Source organism: Babylonia areolata, chromosome 19, assembly GCF_041734735.1.
Source record: "Babylonia areolata isolate BAREFJ2019XMU chromosome 19, ASM4173473v1, whole genome shotgun sequence".
Lineage (NCBI taxonomy): Eukaryota > Metazoa > Mollusca > Gastropoda > Neogastropoda > Buccinidae > Babylonia > Babylonia areolata.
In genome coordinates, this window is record NC_134894.1 from 19,087,638 (window position 1) to 19,105,037 (window position 17,400).

General features: G+C 41.8%; 1 protein-coding gene across 3 annotated transcripts in view; it reads left to right on the forward strand.

The window, feature by feature from the left end:
- LOC143293517 (LIM domain-binding protein 2-like) overlaps positions 1–17,400 on the forward strand; it is a 33,423-nt gene that overhangs the window by 7,391 nt on the left and 8,632 nt on the right. The window contains exons 3-9 of one of the 3 annotated variants that reach the window (XM_076604422.1): positions 2,400–2,481; positions 5,988–6,090; positions 8,715–8,893; positions 9,442–9,564; positions 12,622–12,708; positions 14,198–14,327; positions 14,941–15,098. In XM_076604422.1, the coding sequence (XP_076460537.1) occupies positions 2,400–2,481; positions 5,988–6,090; positions 8,715–8,893; positions 9,442–9,564; positions 12,622–12,708; positions 14,198–14,327; positions 14,941–15,098 (862 nt within the window). Of the gene's footprint in view, positions 1–1,439; positions 2,482–5,987; positions 6,091–8,714; positions 8,894–9,441; positions 9,569–12,621; positions 12,709–14,197; positions 14,328–14,940; positions 15,099–17,400 lie in introns of those variants that run through there. The other 2 variants (XM_076604421.1, XM_076604420.1) reach the window with 2 other exon arrangements.

The following is a 17,400-nucleotide window of genomic DNA, read 5'->3' on the forward strand; positions in this document are numbered from 1 at the left end:
TTGCATTTGACTCGGTCGGTAGTGTTTCCTTCACACACACACACACACACACACACGCGCGCACACAGATTGACAGGAACACACACACGCATGTTATGCCCCCCTCCCCATTTTTAATTTCTTTTTCTTCTTCTTCCTCCAGTGTCCATCAGCCGTTAGTCCGGCTATGTGGGGAGGTGCACAGGGAAGAATGGAAAAAAGTAGTATCAAGTGTTCTTAGTTTTAATCACGCTCACTACTTTACCCTCAGAAAAAGGTCATTTTTATTGACGCGCGTACGGACACACTGACACACGCACATGCAAACACACACACACACACACACAAACGCACATACACACACACGTACAAATACACAAACATAGACACACACACACTCACACTCGCACACTCACTCACTCTCCCTCTCCCTCTCTGTAATCGATCAGGCCACAAAGGAAGGCCGGAAAACTGCTCAGGCAGCGATCAGCGAACTGGGTGAAAATGTCTCGGGCACTTGTGGCACTCACAGCGGCTAGAGAGAGAGAGTGCCATTGTCAAGCGACACGGATGCCGTGTGTGCGTGTGTGTGTGTGACAATGTATCACAGTGTGGTGTGTGTGTGTGTGTGTGTGTGCGTCTCGCATTGTCTCTTCTCCTGGTCACTGACGGTTAAAGCTTTACCCGGTTCGCAGCAACATGAATATTTATAAAAAAAAATTTAAAAAAGGGAGAAAAATTATGGTGCGACAATTATAGACACAGCGCGCCGAAGGCTGTTACATTGTTTACACAAAGAATAATTTTCCACGGTACTTAACAGCACGTGCGCGCGCACACACACACACACACACACACACACCTGTCACAGTGGCCTGTCTCGCTTAAAACCAGGCTTGTTGATGCGAATGCATAGCGCTCTGTTCATTGAAAAAACACACGAACAACTACAAGAAATTGGAAAGCGATTGATTTGAAAGAGGATTTTTGTCTTTTTCTGACTTGTGTGTTATTACTTTTCGACAGAGTTTTGTTTGAAAACCAAATGTTTTGTTGTTGTTGCTTGGGACTTTTTCCCTGTAGGTTATTGAGTAAAATATTAACTGTCGACAAGTCCAACTCGCTTTTGATTTGAGCATCAGGACTTTAAAACTTAAACAGAGAGGATTTCACTGGAATGTGCTCACGCGTGCTTTTGTGTGTGAAAGCACTGGCTAAATCAATGCCAGTCATCTGGATTCTTCGGCGTGCTAGCAGACATGAAAGATGGACAGTCGTTATATAAGTCCTCGTACCTTTATAACGATGACAAGTCGAACTGCGGCTGTTGCCAAGTCACGTTACTAATTCGTTCGTCACTGAACTCCCACCACCACCACCCACGCCCCACCCCTCTCCCTGTCCCCGCGAATTGCGTGATTTCCACTCTCTGTATCTGCGTGTTTCCTGTGGAGTGACACGTCTCTAGCTGGTGGAGGGCCTTTACCGGCCAGTGGGTTGTGTGTGTGCGTGTGTGTGTGTTCGCGACGGTGTTGTTGTGTGTTGTACCAAAGAATGTGGGAAAGACTTCGTGCTACCCATACCGGCCACTCAGAATCTCATTGGCTCGTCACAAACAGCAAAAGCGCCAAGTTCACAGAAGCTTTTTTTTTTTTGCTTTTTTCACGTTGGTAGTCGGTGACGCAACTCTTGTGGAACAAGAAGTCGGTCCTCGAACGGAACGGGCATGTTTGGATAGTTAAGTTCAATTTCTCAAGGAGGCGTCACTGCGTTCGGACAAATCCATATACACTACACCACGATAACAAACGTGGAGTGGTTCGGTCGACTTCAGTTTTGGTTTTGAGGAGATTCAGTTTCAGTAGCTCAAGGAGGCGTCACTGCGTTCGGACAAATCCATATACGCTACACCACATCTGCCAAGCAGATGCCTGACCAGCAGCGTAACCCAACGCGCTTAGTCAGGCCTTGAGAAGACCTTTGAGGAGAGAACAATGCTGTATTCAGACAGACAACAACAACAGCGTTCAACAACCCCAGCAGTAACAGTTGATATCCCAAGACCCCAACACTGAACAGCAACACAAGCTGATTACGTCGAAAAACTCCACTCCACCATAGTCTGAAGAAAAAAAAATCAAAAAAAATTTTTTTTTTTAAATGAATGATGGCCATCCTGGGAATACTGTGCTGAACGGTTTGCCAGCTTTGATGAACAGCATGATGCCTGTCAACAACAACGGTATGAACGGCGGCATGGCAATGAGCCCAGCGCCGCCGCCGCCTTCTCCTCACGTGCATCTCCTGCCCCACGGGGCGGCAGTGAACGAGATGCAGGTTGGGGCCCCGCTGCAGTTGGTGCCAGAGCAGGTCCGCTTACATTCTGCCGCTTCTTCATCTTCTCCTTCTGCCGTGTGCAGGCGGCCAGCTCCCAGCTTCATGGGCATGCCTCCTGACTTCCGCATCAACGAGCTGAACAAACGTCTGCAGCTTCGCACAGAGGTAAGGAAAATATCATATCATGTGTCACGGTTTTTAGGCTCTATCAGCCTTTTGCTTATCATTTGGAATATTTTTCGTTTTTTTGTTGTTGTTTTTTTACCTTATACAAGAGTGCGCAGTTACTGATGTTATGGACTGGAGTTGGGTTTTTTTTGTTTTTTGTTTTTTCAACCTTATACAGGAGTGTGCAGTTACTAATGTTATGGCTAGCTTCCTACACAGAAATTAACTTGGAATCCATGGGAGAGCGTTGATCAATGTGTAGAGTGTCAGTGGCAATATCCATATTTCTTTCTCAGTACCTTCCGTTTATAAGATGGAAAAAGTTGTAAATTAGTTGATAATATTGTAATAATATATATATATATATATATATATGCTCCACATTTCTTCCTCTCCACTCTTGCCTTCATTACAGGGGAAGGAAAGACAGGGGAAGAAATGTAGAATATGTATTGTTTTATTATTACAATGTTACTTAACAAATATAATTTTTCCGCATTCCGAACGAAACTGAATGGAAAGAACACCAGGGAAGAATGTGTATATTGCCATGTCAGTCACTGTGTGTCAGTTTGATCAATTGAAGTTTCTCATTTTGTAAAAGTGTGTTATTGTGTTTATTTTGGATTGAATGTCTGCAGTTTTGCACTGAGGTATGGAGATGGGAGATGGTTGACCAATATGTCTCATTTTGTAAAATGTGTGTTTCACTACACATACTTTACCGTGACCCACAAGACAGTACGGGAGATCTAAATTTGTGCAACGTACAACGATTTGTTTGTTTTAAAGTAAATGTCTTAGTGGGTGTGTGGCCCAAAGGCTGAGTGGTGTGAGTAGGCCTTTAAAAGCCACAGGACTGAGTGGTGTGAGCAGGCCTTTAAAAGCCACAGGACTGAGTGGTGTGAGCAGGCCTTTAAAAGCCACAGGACTGTGTGGTGTGAGCAGGCCCTAGCTGTCAGTCGAAGCGAGCTTGGCGAGCCTGTTTTGTTCTCTTGATGTGGGATTCAAACCAACATCTTCTTGGGTGCTTGAATCGATCTAGTGAAATGATTATTGTGCGCATGTGAGAACTGGTATGTGGTGCATGGATTAAGTGTGGAATGTGTGTGAAATTGTTTAGAAATGATTTTTTTTTTTTTTTTTTTTTTTTTTTTTTTTTTAATTGTGTCTCCTTTTGTAAACTAGTGTGTTATTATGATTGAACATCTGCAGTTTCGCTCTGAGGTGGAGAGGATTAATCAGTATGTAGAGTGTCACTGTGTGTGTTGGTTTGATCAGTGTGTATCATTTTGTAAAAATGTGTTATTGTGTTAATTTGTGAACAAACATCTGCAGTTTCACACTGAGGTTAGGAAATTGGGAGAGGGTTGATCAATGTGTAGAGTGTCAGTGGCAATATCCACATTTCTTCCCATCTACTTAAACTTACTGTTTATAAGATGGAAAAAGTTGTAAATTGGTCAATAACATTGTGATATATACTCAACATTTCTTCCCCTCCACTCTTTGAATGGCATTCTTTACATCTCTTGACAGGGGAAGAAATGTAGAATATATATTACAATGTTTATTTAAAATTTGATAATTTCTGCGCATTTGGGATGAAACTGAATGGTAAGAACACAGTGGGGAAAAATGTGTATATTGCCATGTCAGTCACTGTGTGTCAGTTTAATCAATCAGTGAGTCTCGTTTTGTAAAAGTGTGTTATTCTGTTTATGTGTGATTGAATGTCTGCAGTTTAGATCACAAGATCACAAGAAAATGTATTGTCCTTAAACGGAGATGCTTAGTGTGGTGGCACACAGTTAAATTCTATATAGTACAAATATAGACATGCACAAGCCATTCAGCTGATTTGCATACGCTCAAAAGCACACAATCTCAGCTGCATCAAATATCCATGCGTCCGCCATCACTGCGGCATCAGTCTCCATTTCACACTCGATATAAAAAATTACTAAAAACATATAAAACGGCCTTCAAATATAAACAAGTAGGTTACAATAATAAATAAGCTCCAAATTAAGGAGAGTTTATAACATAGATGAATAATCAAATAAGCAAATACATAAATAATGGCAACAACAACAATATCAGTAATAGTAATAATAATAATGATGATGATAATAATAACAGCAACAATAATAATAATAACAACAACAGTAATAATAATAATAACTATGATACTACCACTGCCACTGCTACTACCACCACAATCACCACCACCACTGCAACTACCAATACTAATAATAAATGAATGAATAAATGAAGACTCCTTGTCCTATACTAAAAACTAGGCACACCCTGGGATTAAGATACAACACTCAATACCTAAAAACTAGCAACAGTAATAAAACTGAAGTATTAAAGAACACACACACACACACACACACACACACACAGACACGGTATGGAGATGGGAAAGGATTGATTAGTGTGTAAAGTGTCAGTCACTGTGTGTTGGTTTGATCAATGTGTCTCATTTTGTAAAACGTGTGTTATTGTGTTTGTGTGATTGAACGTCTGCAGTTTCACACTGAGGTGTGGAAATTTAGGGAGAGGGTTGATCAGTGTGTAGGGTGTCAGTCACTGTGTGTTGGTTTGATTAATGTGTCTCATTTTGTAAAACATGTGTTGTTGTGTTCATGTATGATAGAATCATATTAGCTTCTTTTGCGTACATTGTTGGAGACAGTTATTAGTGATTTTCCAGGTCATGTTTAACCTTCTTTGTCTTGCTTGTGCTTGTGCATCCATGTTGTGTGGTTTTGTCGCATTCTTGTTTGTTTGTGGGTGAATTTTTGGTGCTTTTTTCTTATGAATTCTGTTAAAATACTAGATTTTTTGTGTACCTGCGTGACAGAGATAATGCGGATCAGTGTAAGACAAATTTCATTTGTTCTCTTTCAGAAGTTTTTCTCTGCCCCCCCACCCTCCATGCCCCTTCCCCCCATGCTTCTCCCCCCCCCCCCCCCCCCGACCCCCCAATCGCCCACATTCCCCCAACTGAACTTTCTTCAGTTGTTCCAGATAACTAATAAATCAATATCAGCTTCTGTTATTGTGTTATTAGACCACTATTGTGCATTTGTTATATAGTTTCTTATGCAATGACAAGAAGAAAATGCTATCCTCATACAAAATGAAAATATAGAATGTAAGTGACACAATACTGAATACCCAAACAAAGAAATAGGTAAATGAATTAACACAGAATAAGAAAGAAAGAGACATAGAACTAGGCAAGTAAAGTAAAATAAGATGAAACTGAGCCATGCTTAGTGAACTTGTGCACTCTCATAGACGCATTCACACACACAAATGTACAAATGCACGCCACAAGCGCATGCACACGCGCACACACACACACACACACACACACACACAAACAAACACACGCACAGGTACATAACACACATGCACTAGTTGCAGTCTCAAAGACACCCTCTACTCAGTGTGGATACAGTGGCAGTTTGTGTGTGTGTGTTTGTGTGCAGGAAAGTGACAATTTGTGGTGGGATGGCTTCGCCACAGAATTCTTTGAGGATGACGCCACCCTGACTCTGACCTTCTGCTTGGAAGATGGTCCCAAGAGATATAGTATGTTTTCTTTGATTCCATGACAGTGGATAGGTTTGTGTATGTGTGGGGTGGGAGGGGGGTGAGGGAGGGCTTGCTTGTGCCTTCATGATTGTGATGACTGCGTATATGTGAGTATGTGTGTGTGTTGGTTGTTATGTGTGTTTACAACTGCGTATGTGAGTTTGTGTCTGTGTGTTGGTTGTTACGTGTGTAAAAAATATATATTAATTAACTTGCATGTCTGTCAAAGTCAAACTAAAAATTTTAAATAGTAAATAAACGTGTAATGTGTGCACATGTTTGTGTGAGTGTGTGTATATATATATGTGTGTGTGTGTGTGTGTGTGTGTGTGCTGACAGGAGGTAATCATACTTAACAGAATGACTTGGACATCGCTTTTAGATGATTTTATTCATTATTTGTAATGCTGTGGATGAAAGTTTCTTATCTACTGTGTTTACATATTTCCAGCTTCCAACAGTCAACAGTCAGCCACTGCTATTTCTCTGTCTGTCCCTTCTGTACTTGGAAAGACCTCACTCTTTCTTTTCATCAAAGACCCTACACTCAACTCCTTTAAGTCTGACCTTAAAAAACAACATCAAAAACACACGCACACACACACACACAACAGCAGAACAGCAACAACAAAAAAACAACTATCTTTTCAGTGTCATTTTTAATCATTTTGGGTTACAGTTTTTCTCTAACTTTAGTATGTATGTACTTGTAATATGTTTGACTTTTTCTCTTATTCTCTGTGATTTAGATAAGTGTTGATAATACATGACTGGATGTGGCTGTATGATGTGCTCAGAGTGCTTTGTTTCAGTGTTGGTGTATTTGTACTTTTTTTTTTTTTTTTTTGCTGCCCCATCATCTGCACCATTTCAGTGGCATTACTCCCACGCTGCTCATTTAGATTCCCCCATACACAGCCACACCCGGGTTCGTCCGTCGCAGTTCCAGCGTCAGCAGTCCACAGGGAACCATCGATGTTAGGTCGCCAGGAGGCCACACACCAGAGGAGACCCTGCACTGCTGCTGAGTCACTTCGGTGATGTTCAGTGGTGCCTATTCTGTTTTAACATACTTTGGACACCACCTGCTAAGCCCCCTACTAACGACAATAATGGCTCAGTCGCGGAGCCAGACCGAGTGAGCGTCCCTCCCAGAGTGGAGACCGCCACCACGTCCCTCAAACAACAGCTCCCCATGAATCTGCCAACACTGACGACATTGACAGGACTCACCCCAAGCACAGAAGTGGAGGGGTATCGAAACTGAGGTCACCATGAGAGCAGGGCATGAAAGGCCACAGCCTTTGAGACCATTTTGTCTATATTGATGACGATGAAGGAGCAGGAGGATGATGATGATGATGACGATGTTGTTATGGAGGTCCATTTTTTGGTTTGGGACTGCGTGACAAGGCTGTAATCTACGCCTCCTGTCACAATGACATCCCGGTGTCAACCAGGCCCGAGAGACTCAGACACTTGCAGTGTTGGTCAGGCAACCAGAGCAACACACCCAAAGACGCATCCTTGAAGTGGATGAAACTCGACTGTGTGGTCCCAGTCTCCCCATTTAAGCCCACAGCACACTCAGCTCTGGGTAGGAGCCGACCACAGGCCGAAAAACCCACCTCCGCTGGGATTCGAACCCTCGTCCTCCCAGCCGTCAGTCCGCGACGCTAACCACTTCGCCACGGCGGCTGGTTACTGTTATGAATAGTTGGATGTGGTGGAGAGGAGATTGGAAAATTTATGCGAGAAATACAAAAGAACTGATTTTGTTTTTGTTTTTGAATGATATATATATATATATAATATATATATATATTTATATATTAAAAAAATTTTTTTTTTTTTTTGGAATGATATATATATATATATATATATATATATATATATATATATATATATATAATTTATTATTATGATATATATATATTCTTTTCTATGTTTTCAATGTGCTATGCTTTTACAAATTTATGTCTGCGAAATGTGCTGTTTTACTGTCTCATATCTTGTCACCCAGTTTTTCTTGTATTTTTAAATAGAACATTAAATGAAGTAAGTCGATCGATTGGTGATAATTGATAATGATATGGGACAAGGAATAAGAGGCATTTTGTTTTGTTTTTTCCACCCTCACAGCGATGGGTTGGACGTTGATCCCCTGTCACTTCCATAGCATCTTTGAGGCCGGGGTGACAATTTTTCTTGTATTCTTAGACAAGACATTAAAATTAAGTAACTCGATTCATTCATCATAATTGATAGAGGACAAACAGTAAGAGGCATTTTGTGTTGTTTTTTTCCATCCTTGCAGCGATTGGTTGGACTTTAATCACCCTCTATTTCTGCAGCATCTTGGAGGGCGGGGTGACAATTTTTCTTGTATTTTTAAACAGGACATTAAAACGAAGTAAGTCGATTGATTGATGATAGGGGACAGGCAATCAGAGGCATTTTGTTTTGTTTTTTCCATCCTGGCAGCGATTAGTCGGACGTTGATCCCCCGCTACTTCCGCAGCATCTTCAAGGGCGGGGTGACATTTTTTCTTGTATTTTTAAACAGGACATTAAAACAAAGCAGTAAGAGGCATTTTGTTTTGTTTTATCCATCCTTGCAGCCATTGGTCGGACCTTGATCCCCCGCTACTTCCGCAGCATCTTTGAGGGCGGGGTGACGGACCTCCACTACGTGCTGCACCGGTCCCAGGAGACGTTCAACAACAACAACACGCTGGTCAACCTGGAGTGTGAGCAGGCCTCCATGGTCACCCAGCACGGGAAGCCCATGTTCCCTTACGTAAGGACGTCACTGGGGTGGTGGGGTGGGAGAGTTTTTGTTGTGTTGTCTGTGTTTTGTATTGTATTGCATTGCATTGATTTTTGTCCCAGTAGATTGCTCAGTGTGAAATTCAGTCTGCTGTCCTCCAGGGGAGGGTGTGTCACCACAGTGCAGCACCTCCAGCATACATTTTCTTTCTCTCTCTTCTTTTTTCCCTGTCTTCAGGTGTGTTTTTATTTGTTGTTTTTTTGGCGTGTTTTTATTTTTATTTTTAATACTGTCAATTCAAAGTAGACTTTTCTGCATAATTTTTACACCTGGACCTTTCATCTTTTTTTTTCTCTTGATTTGTGCTTTTGTTTATTGTTTTAAATTTCTGTCTTAAACGATCGATAGTAAAGTTTAATTATTTATTGATTTGATTTGGTTTTAATGCTCTGTCATTTACCCTTTCTGGCAGTTTGGTTTGTAATCAACCAACAGACAAACATGCACATTTGTTCAAAGGGCAGAATCCATGTGATTGCTAACTACCCTGGACACAACACATGTTGTCATGCCCGCAGGTGGTGACGGAGGGTCGTCTGTCGCTGGAGTTCACCTTTGACGACATGATGAGGATACGGACCTGGCACTTTGCCATCCGCCAGCACCGAGAGTTCCTGCCCCGCTCTGTGGTTGGCATGCAGGCAAGTGATGGAAAGCATTCTGTGTTGTTTGCATCAAATAGTTTGAAAGAAAAGTGTTTAACCCTCTCCACACGAAAGACAAAATAGGCGACGACAGCCATGTTTTACCGCTGCTGATATTTGTATTTGTATTTCTCTTTTTATCACAACAGATTTCTCTGTGTGAAATTCGGGCTGCTCTCCCCATGGAGAGCGAGTTGCTACACTACAGTACCACACTTTTAAAAAAAAATTTTCCTGCGTGCAGTTTTTTTGTTTTTCCTATTTGAAGTGGATTTTTCTACAGAACTTTGCCAGGAACAACCCTTTTGTTGCAGTGGGTTCTTTTACATGTGCTAAGTGCATGCTGCACACGGGACCTTGGTTGACTAAGGGTCAACTCATCATGAACATACTACAAGCGAAAGTTCTCACGTCGAAGAGGTGAATGAAGATGAAGAACACTGTGATTCGAGCGATGAAAGGCTGGGTCATTCAGTTACCCACAGGATGTCAGATAGGGTCTGTGTAGGGGGAAAGAAAGGGAGAAGACTCACCGTCCTGAGTGAGTTAAGTCTTTAGTAAAATAAGTTTCTAAAAATTTTAGACTTTAGCTTTCATTGTCATGAATATGAGATAAAGTTACTTGTTTTGTCTTGAATATGAGATATAAGTGAATAAATTGGCTGCCAGTCTTTCACTTTGCAGTGAGACATGCACGCTTGCTGGGACCGCTGTCATTGGTAAAAGAGTTTAGTTTGTGAATGATCCTGTGTGCCGAAGGGCACAGGGCAGAAAGAGGATGAAGTAAATTCTGCATTTTACTGACTATGATAGGCTTTAGAGTTTCAGATGTTAACAATAGATAAGATGCAGCATGTTATAAAGTTCACGTCAAAATGATGAACAAGAAGTCAGACATTGATTGGTCATCATCAGAATTCTCTTCACATGTTGCGTCATCTATTTCATGTCTGCTCTATCAGTCTCTGCCTTCATGAATCCACCAACAGGCACATAGCCGAGTGGTTAAAGCGTTGGACTTTCAATCTGAGGGTCACGGGTTCGAATCTTGGTAACGGCGCCTGGTGGGTAAAGGGTGGAGATTTTTCAGATCTCCCAGGTCAGCCTGTGCAGACCTGCTAGTGCCTGAACCCCCTTTGTGTGTATACGCAAGCATAAGAAAAAATATGCATGTAAAAGATCCTGTAATCCATGTCAGCGTTAGGTGGGTTATGGAAACAAGAACATACATAGCATGCAAACCCCTGAAAACGGAGTGTGGCTGCCTACTTGGTGGGGTAAAAACTGTCATACACATTGAAGCCCAATCATGTACATATGAGTGAACGTGGGAGTTGCAGCTCATGAACAAAGAAGAAGAATCCACCTTCTCCATGCTCTTCCTTGTGAGCTGTTTGTGAGCTGTTTTATTCTGATTCATGTGAAGGTTTCATTCATATTTATTGCTTGAACTTTTGTATTCCTGGGTTGAGAGATGAGCTTCGATAAAATTCTGATTCATGACCGTATTTTGACAGATTTGAAACATGCATTGAGTGTACCAATCCTTGAAATACAGTCGTGACTGACAACCAGTAGGCATGACTAACCAACAGTTTATGCTTTCTTTTGCTCTGTGCATGGCTGACAACCAGTCTATGCTTTCTTTTGCTTTAGCCATGACTGACAGTCTATGCTTTCTTTTGCTTTAGCTGTGACTGACAACCAGTCTGTGCTTTCTTTTGCTTTAGCTGTGACTGACAACCAGTTTATGCTTTCTTTTGCTTTAGGTGTGACTGACAGTCTATGCTTTCTTTTGCTTTAGCTGTGACTGACAACCAGTCAATGCTTTCTTTTGCTTTAGCTGTGACTGACAACCAGTTTATGCTTTCTTTTGCTTTAGGCGTGACTGACAGTCTATGCTTTCTTTTGCTTTAGCTGTGACTGACAACCAGTCTATGCTTTCTTTTGCTTTAGCTGTGACTGACAACCAGTCTGTGCTTTCTTTTGCTTTAGCTGTGACTGACAACCAGTCTATGCTTTCTTTTGCTTTAGCTGTGACTGACAACTGATCTATGCTTTCTTTTGCTTTAGCTGTGACTGACAACCAGTCTGTGCTTTCTTTTGCTTTAGCCATGACTGACAACCAGTCTGTGCTTTCTTTTGCTTTAGGCGTGACTGACAACCAGTCTGTACTTTCTTTTGCTTTTGGCGTGACTGACAACAAGTCTGTGCTTTCTTTTGCTTTAGGCGTGACTGACAACCAGTCTGTACTTTCTTTTGCTTTTGGCGTGACTGACAACCAGTCTATGCTTTCTTTTGCTTTAGGCATGACTGACAACCAGTCTGTGCTTGCTTTTGCTTCAGGCTTGACTTACAACCAGTCTGTGCTTGCTTTCTTTTGCTTTAGGTATGACTGACAAGCAGTCTATAGTTTCTTTTGCTTTAGCCATGACTGACAACCAGTCTGTGCTTTCTTTTGCTTTAGGCATAACTTACAACCAGTCTGTGCTTGCTTGCTTTTGCTTTCGGCATGACTGACAAGCAGTCTATACTTTCTTTTGCTTTAGCCATGACTGACAACCAGTCTGTGCTTTCTTTTGCTTTAGTTGTGACTGACAACTAGTCTGTGCTTTCGTTTGCTTTAGCTGCGACTGACAACCAGTCTATGCTTTCTTTTGCTTTAGCCATGACTTACAACCAGTCTGTGCTTTCTTTTGCTTTGGCTGTGACTGACAGTCTATGCGTTCTTTTGCTTTAGCCATGACTTACAACCAGTCTATGCTTTCTTTTGCTTTAGGTGTGACTGACAACCAGTCTATGCTTTCCTTTGCTTTAGCTGTGACTGACAACCAGTCTATGCTTTCTTTTGCTTTAGGCATGACTGACAACCATTCTGCTTTCTTTTGCTTTTGGCGTCACTGACAGTCTATGTGTTCTTTCAATTCAGGTGCACCATATTTTGTGATGCACAGGTTGAAGGTTAAGGGGGTGGGGGGGGGGGAAAGTACCACCTGGTAGGCCATGAAAAATAGTGGTGACTGACCGACCAGTCCCTAATTTGTTGTGTTGCAGCAGCCAGTAGACCCCTCTGTGATGGAGCAGATGTCCAAGAACATCACACGGCAAGGGCTCACCAACTACACCCTCAACTTTCTCAGGGTACATCACCTAATTGTCTGCTTACCTTTGTTTGTGGTTGTAGTTCAGTTGTTGTTGCTGATGTTCAGTTATAACAGGATTTGCAGTCTCTCATAAAGGCAAATACAGATTTGCCTTTCCCAGTCTGTTGAATTGTCATCACCTCTTCACCCCATCAGGTTTTCTGTGGTCACCTTCAGATCCACACGTTTTCTGCGTTCCCAGATTCAAACACTCTGTAGTCTGCTGCATTCTCTGTCACTGAACCTTACACTTGGAATGATCTTCCTCTTTCCTTCATCAAATCCCTGCACTCTGGTCTTCAAGACAGGCCTTACCTCTTTCCAAAACAGCTCCTCCAAACCCTCCCCTTTTTTCTGCCCACAGTTTCACTAGCCTTCTGTCTACATGTATTTTTAAGTTACATCTTTTATCCATTTGTTTCAGCGTTATATGCATGTGTGTTAAAGTTGGGTGTGAAAGTGCTTCGAGTTGTCTCCATACGTGATTAAGCTCTGTATGAATACGTTTGTTAGTAGTAATGGTAGTATAGTCTGTGTCAGTGTGATGGAGTAGGGAGGCAGGTAGAGATCCAGGTTAGAAGTGGAAATGTTTGCAAAGTTTTGCAAACTAGAAGCATAAAGACAGCAGTGAATAGAAGGTTGTCACTGTTTGCATTGTAATGCTGACATGATGACGATGAAGAAAACAATTTGTTCATAGTCATTGACAATCTGCTCAGTACTCAATCATTCATGACAGGACTTCAAATAAGACATCTTGTTGCCCTGTCAGGTTCATTGTATTTTTCCGGTGACATTTTCAAATACAGTACTCTTTTAACTAACATACATTTATTGTTGTTTTGCAAACCATATTTACTTTGTGTTCTGTCTTTTCCAATAGAAGCTTTAAGAGGAGGGTGGAAAGAGAAATAGAGAGCTTTGCAGTCTTGGAGAAAAATCCTTGTGGTCAAGCATCCTGCATGTGTGTGTGCGTGTGTGTGTGGATGAGCCCAAACACTTTGAGACCTCCTTGAAATGTGAAACTGAAATGTGTGTTTGTATGTGTGTGTGTATGTCAATGAGCCCACACAATTTGACACCTTGAAGCACGAAACTGAAAGTGTGTGTGTGTGTGTGTGTGTGTGTGGATGAGCCCACACACTTTGACACCTCCTTGAAACTGAAATGTTTTATGTGTGTGTTGTGTGTATGGATGAGCCCACACACTTTGACAGCTCCACAAAACGTGAACCTAAACTGCTATTGTGTACAGCTATGTGTGTTGTGTGTATGGATGAACCCACACACTTTGACAGCTCCACAAAACGTGAACCTAAACTGCTGTGTGTGTACAGCTATGTGTGTATGGATGAGCCCACTTACTTTGACACCTCCTCAAAACTTAAACCTGAACTGCTGTATGTGTGTGTGCGCGCGCATGTGTGTGGATGAGCCCACACACTGTGACACCTGACTTGAACCTGAACTGCTGTTTGTGTGCACAGCTGTGTGTGATCCTGGAGCCCATGCAGGAGTTGATGTCGCGACACAAGGCGTATGGCCTCAACCCCCGTGACTGCCTCAAGACCACCCTCTTCCAGAAGTGGCAGCGCATGGTCGCCCCTGTGGGCAAAGGTATGGGGTTCTTCATTACAGGGTTCTTCTTCTTCATTCGTGGGCTCCAACTCCCACATTCACTTGTGTGTACACAACTGGGTTTTTATGTGTATGACTGTTTTTACCCCACCATGTAGGCAGCCATACTGTCTTCGGGCGTGATACAGGGATCATGAATATACAGTCACGGAAGTCATGAAAAAAGGGAGAGAACCATTTCCAGGGTGGGAATAATTGTCTTGGGAGCAGTGGGGGGTGGGATGGGGCATGGGGGGGGGGGGGGGGGGGAGAAAAACCATTTGCAAGGCTGGAAAAGTCATGCTTGGTCATGTCTGTGGGAACCCTGTTCACAGACACTATGGTCAGTGGCACTCTCCATATTAAGACCAACTGAAATGTGAAAAACAAAAAGAATTATTATAAGATTGAAATAAACATGCCTGAGAAGACCTGACTGGTTATTCCTATTTTCCTGGGGCTTTGTATGTTTTTGGTATTGATATACTCCTGAGATACGGTGGGTGTCTCTTCTTTTTTTCTTTTTCTTTTTCTTTTTATTACTTTGTATCAGTTTTGTACTGTACTGTGAACGCTTTCATGAGAATTGTCTTCCAAGTGTCCATGTTTGCAGAGACGACCAGACCTGCCAACAAACGGCGGAAGCGGAAAGGGTCGGCGGGCAACAACAGTGGTGTTGGGAACAACAACAGTCGTGACGTACCACCCTCTGGCAAGCAGAAACGCTCTCCGGGCCCTCATGGCTTCAACATTGGGGCGTCAGTACCTGGGGTAAAGTTGTTAAAAATTTTCTCTCTCTCTTTTTAGAATATTTTTTTCTTCAGTGTTTTTGTGTCCTTGTGTGTGTGTTTGTGTGTGTGTGTGTGTGCATGCATGGGTGTGTGCGTGTGGTGTGTGTGTATGTGTGTGTGGAAAGCCTTTTTTCATGTGTTTTCTTTCTCTGGTTGCTGTCTTCTTGTCTTTCCTGCATGAGCCTGAGATCTAGGCAGACATGCCAACCTCACCCCCACCTGTGCAGACGAGGGGAACAATGATTTTATCTGAAAAGAATTATTTGAAGCTGAAAAGACTGTACTGCATAGGAAACATACACACAATTTTTTTCTTTTAAGTCTAATTTCATTATTTTTGTTCTGGGGCAAAATGGGGTGGGCTTTGGACTTTTGATCCAGTGTTTACCTGTGACCAGGGCTCGAGGCCCTGTTTGGGCATGCTGTGTTCTTGGCAAGGACATTTTACCTTGATTTTCCTCGCTCCACCTATGTTTGAATAGGTACTTGACTTGGGTTGGGGATGGCTTAAACAGCAAAAAGAGAGGATTGGGTCCCCACCTTCCTGTATGTTCTACAATTCTACAATAAACCTGTAAGATTACTTTTTGCATTACTGAAATCCCAAGTCTGCCTTTGTTGAAGCACTGCCAGGAAATAAGACAGCATTTTAGTTGAACTGGTTCTGATGATTTCACAGCCACGTAGAGTCCCTGCAATATTGGCATTTGCCAACATGACTGCTATACACAAGCATGCATGTCTTGCTTTCTGGCTGTACACAAAGCAGCCATGCATGTCTGTCTGAACTGAATGCATGATGCAATTACTGCTTTTATTTCTTGTTTTGGGTTGGTTTTTGTTTGGTTTTGTTTTTTGGCCATTTGGCCATATTTTCAAGTTGACATGTGGATGGAGAAAAGTTTCCCCCCAAGCCGAAGATATCTGTTCATAACAGAAGGGTTGGCAGGTCTGTTTAGAACACTGAACTAATTGATTGTGAGTCCTTGTGATTTTCTTTTTGTGCTTTCACAGTATGCTATACGGCTTTGTTCTGGTGTTATGCAGCCCTTTTTGATACTTCCCAAATATAATCCTCCAGGTTTGTTGGTGTGGGGCTGGAAATCCATAGACCCGAAATGACTCGAACAAGAAAGTGTCTGTAGCGAATTCACAATCCTTATTCGCCAATCCTTGTGAAAGAAACGGCACAAGAGTGTTCTGGATTAAACACAGCCGACACTAATACAAATCATGCCATTGTCCAAAACCCCACTTTGTATTGACTGTTGGTGCTGGTTTCAGTGTCTGGCCTGTTTGTTTGATGTTGAGGGATTCAGAAAGCATGCTAGGTCAGTGCAATGAAAAAAAAATGTTTGTATTAAGAAATACTAATATAAGAAAGAAAAAGAAACATAAAAAAAATATTTGAAAAGCACAAGCAAAATTGCTTTGCAAAAATGAATTGCTGAGTTGAGCATTTCGCCCATCACACACTTCACCATACACACAAGGTTATGCATACCTAACATTCTGTTTGATTAATGTTGAGTTTCCACTCGTATACTTGAATCATGCAAGCAAGAAATAATACATTTAAGTTGATGAACAGTGTCTTTTTGTGCCTGTGTACATCACTAATTTAAACAGAATGAAGTGTCTCTGTTGAAAAGTTAGTTCACAGTAGTGTTTTCCATATAAAACATATTTTGTAATGTAAGTGCAGTTAGTTGTTTCAGTGTCATGTTACTAATGTCTCAGTGTCAGGTATATTTGATGGATTTCCAGCTTCTACTCCATTCTCTTTGCCTCTGTTGAATGTTAGTTGTTAATGAATTGTATTGCCCCAACCATGTTCAGTGTTTTCTGCTTCCAAAAGGCTTTTTCTGTGATGTTGCTTTGGTTCAGGTCTTTGTGTGTGTGTGTGTTTGTACACCTTGCCTTCTTTTTTTAATTGATTAAAAAAAATATTAGATGTTGTTGCTTTTATGATTCATGACAGTAAGACTAGAGTTCTCTACAACCACAGTTTCTAAGTCCTAGAAGAAAGTGGCTTTTGCAGGGTGGTAGATCATCTTAATACTTGATACATTGATACTCTTACACAGGTATTCTTCTCTTTCTCTCTCACATAGGCACATGCTGACTCTTTCTCTCTCAAATGGGTTCAGCTCGTTTCTTCACACTATATCACAGCCACATTATTTTCTGCCTCCCACATCCTATGCAGTTTGAATAGATCTATCTATGAATGAATGGAAAAGAAAAAAAAGTCACAAATGCCTCTTCCTGGGTTTTCAAAT